The 11,121-nt window shown below is 43.1% G+C and overlaps 1 protein-coding gene across 1 annotated transcript in view; it reads left to right on the forward strand.

The window, feature by feature from the left end:
- Positions 1-10,912, forward strand: part of prickle2b (prickle homolog 2b) — a 113,767-nt gene extending 102,855 nt beyond the window's left edge. Inside the window, exon 8 of the mRNA XM_061875257.1 lies at positions 3,879-10,912. Coding sequence (XP_061731241.1) covers positions 3,879-4,756 — 878 coding nt within the window. The 3' untranslated portion in view covers positions 4,757-10,912. The remainder of the gene's footprint in view (positions 1-3,878) is intronic.
- The last annotated feature ends 209 nt before the right edge of the window (positions 10,913-11,121 follow it).

The raw sequence follows: 11,121 nt of genomic DNA on the forward strand, positions 1-11,121 counted from the left end.
TGGCGACTAATAAACTAAGTATCACAAGTAGTATTATCACTGGAGGACGAAGAATAACTAAACATGCTTCACTACACACCCTGAGAGGATACAATAGCTCACCGGCGTCACGATGTAAACAAACGCCTTGGGTGGATCTACACCTGACATCCACTGTGATGATACCAAGTACAGACGCATTTTGGCTTGAAGGCTAACGATACGGGTGAAGCTATAACACTGAAACGCCCCTTTAAAACATGGCTAACGTCCATCCGCAGTGTTGTAGCTACTTCTAAGTCACTAATCCCTGCCTCTAAATAAAGTGAGTTTCTTACAAGTAGTATTATCACTGGAGGACGAGGAATAGCTAAACATGCTTCACTACACACCGTAGGAGGATACAATAGCTCACCGGCGTCACAATGTAAACAAACGCCTTGGGTGGATCTACACCTGACATCCACTGTGATGATACCAAGTACAGACGCATTTTGGCTTGAAGACTAACGATACGGGTGAAGATTTAACACTGAAACACCCCTTTAGAACATGGCCAACGTCCATCCGCATTCTGCAGTTTTTTAGCTACTTCTTAATTTACTAATCCTCGCCTCCATGACGACAAAGTACGTTTCTTATAAGTAGTATTATCATTGGAGGAAGCGGAATAGCTAAACATGCTTCACTACACACCGTAGGAGGATGCAATAGCTCACCGGTGTCACAATGTAAACAAACGCTTTGGGTGGATCTACACCTGACATCCACTGTGATGATACCAAGTACAGACGCATTTTGGCTTGAAGACTAACGATACGGGTGAAGATTCAACACTGAAACGCCCCTTTAGAACATGACTAACGTCTTTCTGCAGTTTTTTAGCTACGTCTAAATCACTAATAATTGCCTCCATGGCGACTAATAAACTAAGTATCACAAGTAGTATTATCACTGGAGGACGAAGAATAACTAAACATGCTTCACTACACACCCTGAGAGGATACAATAGCTCACCGGCGTCACGATGTAAACAAACGCCTTGGGTGGATCTACACCTGACATCCACTGTGATGATACCAAGTACAGACTCATTTTGGCTTGAAGACTAACGATACGGGTGAAGATTTAACACTGAAACGCCCCTTTAGAACATGGCTAACGTCTATCTGCCAGTTTTTTAGCTACTTCTAAATCACTAATCCTCGCCTCCATGGCGACAAAGTATGTTTTTTATAAGTAGTATTATCACTGGAGGACAAGGGAAAGCTAAACATGCTTCACTACACACCCTGAGAGGATACAATAGCTCACCGGCGTCACAATGTAAACAAATGCCTTGGGTGGATCTACACCTGACATCCACTGTGATGATACCAAGTACAGACGCATTTTGGCTTGAAGACTAACGATACGGGTGAAGCTATAACACTGAAACGCCCCTTTAGAACATGGCTAACGTCTTTCTGCAGTTTTTTAGCTACTTCTAAATCACTAATAATTGTCTCCATGGCGACAAATAAACTAAGTATCACAAGTAGTATTATCACTGGAGGACAAGGAATAGCTAAACATGCTTCACTACACACCCTGAGAGGATACAATAGCTCACTGGTGTCACAATGTAAACAAACGCCATGGGTGGATCCACACCTGACATCCACTGTGATGATACCAAGTACAGACGCATTTTGGCTTGAAGACTAACGATACGGGTGAAGCTATAACACTGAAACGCCCCTTTAGAACATGGCTAACGTCTTTCTGCAGTTTTTTAGCTACTTCTAAATCACTAATAATTGTCTCCATGGCGACAAATAAACTAAGTATCACAAGTAGTATTATCACTGGAGGACAAGGAATAGCTAAACATGCTTCACTACACACCCTGAGAGGATACAATAGCTCACTGGTGTCACAATGTAAACAAACGCCATGGGTGGATCCACACCTGACATCCACTGTGATGATACCAAGTACAGACGCATTTTGGCTTGAAGACTAACGATACGGGTGAAGATTAAACACTGAAACGCACCTTTAGAACATGGCTAACGTCTTTCTGCAGTTTTTTTAGCTACGTCTAAATCACTAATAATTGCCTCCATGGCGACAAATAAACTAAGTATCACAAGTAGTATTATCACTGGAGGACGAGGAATAGCTAAACATGCTTCACTACACACCCTGAGAGGATACAATAGCTCACCGGCGTCACAATGTAAACAAACGCCTTGGGTGGATCTACACCTGACATCTACTGTGATGATACCAAGTACAGGCGCATTTTGGCTTGAAGACTAACGATACGGGTGAAGATTTAACACTGAAACACCCCTTTAGAACGAGTTATCGGCTAATGTCCATCCACAGTCTGCAGTGTTTTAGCTACTTCTAAATCACTAATAATTGCCTCCATGGTGACAAATAAACTAAGTATCACAAGTAGTATTATCACTGGAGGACAAGGAATAGCTAAACATGCTTCACTACACACCCTGAGAGGATACAATAGCTCACCGGCGTCACAATGTAAACAAACGCCATGAGTGGATCTACACCTGACATCCACTGTGATGATACCAAGTACAGGCACACTTTGGCTTGAAGACTAACGATACGGGTGAAGCTATAACACTGAAACGCCCCTTTAGAACATGGCTAACGTCCATCCACAGTCTGCAGTGTTTTAGCTACTTCTTAATCGCTAATCCTCGCCTCCATGGCGACAAAGTATGTTTTTTATAAGTAGTATTATCACTGGAGGACGAGGAATAGCTAAACATGCTTCACTACACACCGTAGGAGGATACAATAGCTCACTGGTGTCACAATGTAAACAAACGCCATGGGTGGATCCACACCTGACATCCACTGTGATGATACCAAGTACAGACGCATTTTGGTTTGAAGACTAACGATACGGGTGAAGATTAAACACTGAAACGCACCTTTAGAACATGGCTAACGTCTTTCTGCAGTTTTTTTAGCTACGTCTAAATCACTAATAATTGCCTCCATGGCGACAAATAAACTAAGTATCACAAGTACCATTATCACTGGAGGACAAGGAATAGCTAAACATGCTTCACTACAAACTATAGGAGGATACAAAAGCTCACCGACGTCACAATGTAAACAAACGCCTTGGGTGGATCCACACCTGACATCCACTGTGATGATACCAAGTGCAGGCGCATTTTGGCTTGAAGACTAACGATACGGGTGAAGATTTAACGCTGAAACGCCCCTTTAGAACATGACTAACGTCTTTCTGCAGTTTTTTAGCTACGTCTTAATCACTAATAATTGTCTCCATGGCGACAAATAAACTAAGTATTACAAGTACCATTATCACTGGAGGACGAGGGATAACTAAACATGCTTCACTACACACTCTGAGAGGATACAAAAGCTCACCGGCGTCACAATGTAAACAAACGCCTTGGGTGGATCTACACCTGACATCCACTGTGATGATACCAAGTACAATAGCGTATATAGTCGATACTACTATGATTACATTGATATTTTTTCAAAATTCCTATTATTTTTTTAAACTCAGGAAATACGTCCCTGGACACATGCTTTGGCAATCACACACTTTTTCACGAAAATCGTCCGATACTGGGGGCAGTATAATTCGGTTGGTAGAACGGCCGTGCCAGCAATTTGAGGGTTGCAGGTTCGATTCCCGCTTCCGCCATCCTAGTCTCTGCCGTTGTGTCTCTGGGCAAGACACTTTAGTGCCACCCACACTGGTTTATATGTAAGAATTAGATATTGGGTTTCACTATGTAAAGTGCTTTGAGTCACTAGAGAAAAAGCGCTATATAAATATAATTCACTTCACATTGATCGGGGCATCCCTCAAAGTGTTCAATTCTGCTTCCTCACAGGACACTCGGCAGAAGGAGGCGGGAGGCTTTTGTCTCGATTCTCCATGCCGGATCTGAGTCAGGACTCCGGAGTGAACGCCTCACGGAAAAACCACACGGACGCCCTTAACTGCGCCTCGGTTCAATTCCGGAGCTCGGAGTCGCTCCACGGCGTGAACGGCGGTCAACCCTACATGGAAATAAACCCGCCCAGGTCCGGCCAGTACCAGCTGAAGTACTGCGAGCCGTCCGGCGCGGGTGTCGGCAGAAGCGCGACTCACCTGCCGCCCGGGTTCGCCTACCAGGAGGAAGACCGGGTGAGCTCGGTGAGCAGCGCCAACGCCGCCCGCCTGCCGCCAATAAGTGAGCGCCGGGTGTCAGGAGCGGGTGTCAGGATTGAAACGCCGGATAGGCGCAGACACCACCACCACCACCACCGCGCCAGAAGGTCCCGGCGCTCTCGCTCGGAGAACGCCCTCAACTTGGTGGCGGAGCGCCGGGTGAGACCTCAAGAGAGACCGCCGCTTCACGCCCGAGAGGACTACGACCGCTTCCCACCTCCCAGGACTTCCCGGGACCGGGTCGGCGAAAGATACCAAGAGCAACTCTTCAGGCCGTGTCCCAGGACCACCTCGGACCTGACGCTCCAGAACCCGGCGGCCGGCCGCCGCACGGGCTTGAACCAGTACTCCTGGGACGACTACGACGACTGGTGCTCCACCTGCTCGTCCTCGTCGGAGTCGGAGGACGAAGGTTACTTCCTGGGCGAGCTCATCCCCAGACCCGTGCAGACCCGCTATCTCAGCAGCCAGGAGCTGGTGCACAAGTACGGGCAAAACCGAGGCGCGCTTTTAACCACGCACAAACGCAGGAAAAGCAAGAACTGCATTATTTCTTAACCTTCCGGCACGCTGACACCTGGAGGACGGCGATACATGTTGACGATCGATAACTCGGTGATACCTAGGGCTGTCAAAGTTAACGCTGTCATAATTACAAGTTCCTTTAACGACGCACGATTAAGGATCCCTTTTTTTAGACCCTCGGTCCGTTCCGTAGCCTGGGGGAACATTATGGAAGTCCCAGATCCAAACCAAGACAAAACTACAAACCCCGTTTCCATATGAGTTGGGAAATTGTGTTAGATGTAAATATAAACGGAATACAATGATTTGCAAATCTTTTTCAACAACATATTTGATGTTCAAACTCATTGCAAATAATAATTAACTTAGAATTTCATGGCTGCAACACATGGCAAAGTAGTTGGGAAAGGGCATGTTCACCACTGTGTTACATCACCTTTTCTTTGAACAACACTCAAAAAAACGTTTGGGAAGTGAGGAAAGTAATTGTTGAAGCTTTGAAAGTGGAATTCTTTCCCCATTCTTGTTTTATGTAGAGCAGGGGTGTCAAACTCATTTCAGATCAGGGGCCACATGGAGAAAAATCTACTCCCCAAGTGGGCCGGATTGGTAAAATCACGGCACGATAACTTAAAAATAAAGACAACTTCAAATTGTTATCTTTTTTTTTTTTTTAAATAGAATAAGCTCATTCTGAAATTGTACTAGTCATTATTGTTTTTTCAATGCAATGACCTGTATTTGTCGTTATTTATTTTTTCTATCAAGATAAAAAAAATAATATCCACTCATTTTCTACCACTTCTCGGGTCTCGGGGGGGTGCTGGAGGCTATCTCAGCTCCATTCGGGCAGAAGGCAGAGTACACCCTGGACAAGTATCAAAATGTAATAAATACAGGATGTTATTTATGTAGTTTTAACGTTTTCCTCGACTGATGTACTAAAATGTGGTTTATTTTGTACTTTTGTAGCATCATCTACAACAGGGGTGTCGAACTCAAATACGGAGTGGGCCGAAATTGAAAACTGATCAAATCCGCGGGCCAAGGTTGAAGAAATTAACCTTTTAATAGGGACCCAAATAAGTTTTGCATTGAGTATTGAACAAGCAACTTTATAGTCACATGCAAAATCAAGTTTCAAATTATAATAATAATGAATAAAAAAATATCAATGGTATTTCAAATAAAATTTAAATAAAACTATTGTAGCGTTCCGGAAGAGTTAATGCTGCAAGGGGTTCCTGGGTATTTCTTCTGTTGAGTTTATGTTGTGCAACGGTGCGGATGTTCTCCCGAAATGTGTTTGTCATTCTTGTTTGGTGTGGCTTCACAGTGTGGCGCATATTTGTAAAAGTGTTCAAGTTGTTTATATGGGCACCCTCAGTGTAGTCCGGGTGGAAATCGGGAGAAATTCGGAGGAATGGTTGCCTCGGGAGATTTTCGGGAGGGGCGCTGAACTTTGGGAGTCTCCCGGGAAAATCGTGAGGGTTGGCAAGTACGAGTATCAGCGGTGAATCCAGTGTTAGAGGCATCACTGCCGTATAGTACCGGCGGGCCAGCTCTAATCTTGATTTGATATTACCTCAAGGGCCAAATGAAATTACACGGCGGGCCAGAATTTGACACCATGATCTACAAGATACAAAAGATTGCTATTGCGCCATCCAGTGGACACATTTAGAACAGCAGTTTTCTTCATTCAAAAATCTCAGGTTATGTTTTCTACTTCGCAAATTCATCCCGTGGGCCGGATGTAGAGCTTCAGTGGTTCAACAGTCCGAGGTCTCCGCTGTCATATTTTACGCTTCATAATGCGCCACACATTTTCCATGGGAGACAGGTCTGGACTGCAGGCGGGCCAGGAAAATACCTGCACTCTTTTTTTTTTTTTACGAAGCCACGCTGTTGTAACACGTGCTGAATGTGGCTTGGCATTGTCTTGCTGAAATAAGCAGGGGCGTCCATGAAAAAGATGGCAGCATATGTTGTTCCAAAAGCTGTATGTACCTTTCAGCATTAATGGTGCCTTCACAGATGTGTAAGTTACCCATGCCTTGGGCACTAATGCACCCCCATACCATCACAGATGCTGGCTTTTGAACTTTGCGTCGATAACAGTCTGGATGGTTCACTTCCCCTTTGGTCCGGATTAATATTTCCAAAAACAAATTGAAATGTGGACTCGTCAGACCACAGAACACTTCTCCACTTTGCATCAGTCGCTCTTAGATGATCTCGGGCCCAGAGAAGCCGGCGGCGTTTCTGGATGTTGTTGATAAATGGCTTTCGCTTTGCCTAATAGAGCTTTAACTTGCACTTACAGATGTAGCGACCAACTGTATTTAGTGACAGTGGTTTTTTGAAGTGTTCCTGAGCCCATGTGGTGATATCCTTTAGAGATTGATGTCGGTTTTTGATACAAGGTCACGAAGGTCACGGTCATTCAATGTTGGTTTCCGGCCATGCCGCTTACGTGGAGTGATTTCTCCAGATTCTCTGAACCTTTTGATGATATTATGGACCGTAGACGTTGAAATCCCTAAATTTCTTGCAATTGCACTTTGAGAAACGTTGTTCTTAAACTGTTTGACTATTTGCTCACGCAGTTGTGGACAAAGGGGTGTACCTCGCCCCATCCTTTCTTGGGAAAGACTGAGCATTTTTTGGGGAAGCTGTTTTTATACCCAATCATGGCACCCACCTGTTCCCAATCAGCCTGCACACCTGTGCGATGTTCCAAATAAGTGTTTGATGAGCATTCCTCAACTTTATCAGTATTTATTGCCACCTTTCCCAACTACTTTGTCACGTATTGCTAGCATCAAATTCTAAAGTTAATGATTATTTGCAAAAAAAAACAATGTTTATCACTTTGAACATCAAATATGTTGTCTTTGTAGCATATTCAACTGAATATGGGTTGAAAAGGATTTGCAAATCATTGTATTCTGTTTATATTTACATCTAACACAATTTCCCAACTCATAAAATCAGAGGCATTTATTCAGGTATTAATATTACAGACTACATTAACAAACCGCATTCTGTGTTATTAATGCATGAAACTGCTACCTAAACCTTTTAATTTTCCTGAAGGAACTCTCCTGAAGGAATCAATAAAGTACTATTTATCTACTCAGTGGCCTAGTGGTTAGAGTGTCCGCCCTGAGATCGGTAGGTTGCGAGTTCAAATCCCCCAAAAAACGGGAGCCATTACTTCCCTGCTTGGCACTCAGCATCAAGGGTTGGACTTGGGCATTAAATCACCAAAAAATCATTCCCGGGCGTGGCCATTGTTGCTGCTCACTGCTCCTCTCACCTCCCAGGGGGTGAACAAGGTTGATGGGTCAAATGCAGAGGACACATTTCACCACACCTAGTGTGTGTGTGACAATCATTGGTACTTTGACTTTAACTTAACATGGAAGTGTAGCTCCTCGTCCTAATGCGAGTGCTCCTACAGCGGGAATACAAATTCTGTATTCGTACAAAATACAAACTGCAGGTTTTTTTTTTTTTACTGTCATTAAAACCTCTAATAAGTGGGGCGGCATAGCTCGGTTGGTAGAGTGGCCGTACCAGCAACTTGAGGGTTGCAGGTTCGATTCCCACTTCTGCCATCCTAGTCACTGCCGTTGTGTCCTTGGGCAAGACACTTTACCCACCTGCTCCCAGTGCCACCCACACTGGTTTAAATGACTTAGATATTGGGTTTCACTATGTAAAGCGCTTTGAGTCACTAGAGAAAAGCGCTATATAAATATAATTCCCTTCAATTCACTTCACTAAAGCAATGGTCCCCAACCACGGGGGAATAATTTTTTAAAATTTTTTATTTATTTATTTATTTATTTTTAATTAAATCAACGTAAAAAACACAAGATACACAATTAGTGCACCAACCCAAAAAAACTCCCTTTTTCATGACCAAAAAAATTAATAAAATAAAATGAGGTGGCGACTTGTCCAGGGTGTACCCCGCCTTCCGCCCGATTGTAGCTGAGATAGGCGCCAGCGCCCCCCGCGACCCCAAAAGGGAATAAGCGGTACAAAAATGGATGGATGGATGGAAAATAAAAAATAAATAAATACCACCCCCAACCCCTCCCTTCGCCGGGCCGTGCGTTGACCGGTCCGCAGCTACAAAAATGTTGGGGACCACTGCTCTAAAGGCTTCGTGGCCACATGCGTGGACAGCACCTTTTAGCTCTTATTTCCAAATATTGTGTACACTACTGAATTGGGGTCTTACGGCCACGTATGTGGACACTTATACTGCCATCGGGTCAGAAGAGTATAACATACAATGGAATTTTTTGGGGGGGGAAGTGTAAAAAATAAGAATTGGCATGTCACTAAACATGAAGTACACGTTTATGTACTTATGGACTTAAGTACATCATATCAGATGATTCTTAGTTTTTATTCTGATTAGGGTCCAATGAGCCCAAACAGCAAAAACAAATAATTAAAAAAAACATGAAAACAAACAGATAAATTATAAAATTGCTCATGTCTACCGTATTTCCTTGAATTGCCGCCGGGGCACTAATTATTTTAAAACCTCTTCTCACTCCGGCGTTTACCAAAGGCATGCGGTAAATTTAGGCCTGCGCTTGTAAATTTGAGTGTGATGTAAGGATACCATCATGAAAAGCACATTTAATAAAGAAGAAACATTATTATGGTCTTACCTTTACTTATAAATGAAGTCCATGCGCAGCTCCTTCTGATCAAAAGCATCGATAACTTGATTATAGAAGTCTTCCTTATCTTTCTTCAGTTTTAAGTCTTTCTGTCTCGAAGGAGATCTTCCTTTATTACCTCCTGCTTCGATTGAAAGTCCAGTTTAGAAAACGGTTTTATTTTAGATATGTCATCCTCCAAGTTAAAAGTGCAAGCGAGAGGAAAAAATAAACTCTTGCTGTTTCCTGTCACTTCTTCTGCAGCAGAGTAGTCGCAAGAAGGATCACTAGCGCCCTCTACCACTTGGAGGCGGGAGTCATTTAATGACTCATATTTGACACACGCAGCTACGGTATATTAAAAAAACATAGCTGCTTACTGTTCTTTTTAGCATATTCAATAGCTTGGACCTTAAATCCTACTGAATGGCTCTTAATCTTCTTCCCTTTATGCGATTTAAAATATTTGAAGTCAGCCTCCTCCATTTTGAAAATGATGACAGGTGAAGTGTCACTCGTGACGTGACGAGTTTGACCCAGTGGAAATTCTAGGCATATGCTAATTATTTTGCGAAACGAGTTTGACCCGACGGAAATTCTAGACATGCGCTAATAAAAATAATATTTTGCGAAACGATTTTGACCCGGCAGTAATTCTAGGCAGGCGCAAACTATATACCCGGCGGCAATCAAGGAAATACGGTATTCTGTGTTGAGCAGTTTTAAAAAATAAAAGCATAATGTTTAAAAAAAACAACATTTTATTCAAGCAAACTAATTTATCGGTCGTGGTAATAAAAACTTGAACATTTTTGGTCCACCCATTGATGATAAAAAACAAATTAGATTTCGCGATTAATTTTGAGTTAACTGAACAAACTGCCATTAATTTTGATTAAATATTCAAACCGTTTGACAGCCCTAGTAGATAACATGATAATTCATATCAAAATTCAGTAACAAAAAGTCTTTCTATTAACCCTTCACAACATCTTCTTTCATGCAAAGTCAGCATTTTTTTTTTTTTTTTTGTGCAATTCTTTATTATTCCCTGGAACTTCCTGTAAAAGACGGGGAATATGCCGCGTGTAAATAAAAGGAACTGGCACAATTCACTTAAGTTAAGGTGCGTGTAAATATGTTGTGTAAATGAGGCCTGGCATATTTTTATATTTTGTCCGGAGAGCATCCTCGATGTACTTAAAGATCTATCGTGCGGAGACGGCGAGGACCGAGAACTAATTTAGAATCCATTTAGAATCCACTTGTTTTGTTTTTTAAGGACGCTTTCGGTACTTTGCATCGGCTCTTAAAGTTGCAGACTATTTCCTTTTGCTGTTTGCTGTTACAGTTTGCATGCTAGATAGTGCACTCGAGCTTTTTTTTTTTCCTTTTTCTCCGCCGGAGGAAAAAGAAGAATGAAGAGGAGAGGACTCTGCTCCACACTAACAAACGTCATCTGTGTTGTAACGTTGGAAATAAACATCGTCTGATTGTTTTAGTGTGTTGCAAAGTTTGTACGAGCGCTGCAGGCGACGTCTTCCTTCCAGCCGTCTTTTTCCGCTTATCCGAGGTCAGGTCCCGGGGGCAGCAGCCTAAGCAGAGAAACCCAGACTTCCCTCTCCCCAGCCACTTGCTCCAGCTCCTCCCGGGGGATCCCGAGGCGTTCCCAGGCCAGACTGGAGACATAGTCTTCCCCATGGACTCCTA

This window comes from Nerophis ophidion, linkage group LG16, assembly GCF_033978795.1.
Source record: "Nerophis ophidion isolate RoL-2023_Sa linkage group LG16, RoL_Noph_v1.0, whole genome shotgun sequence".
NCBI classification, from domain to species: Eukaryota; Metazoa; Chordata; class Actinopteri; order Syngnathiformes; family Syngnathidae; genus Nerophis; species Nerophis ophidion.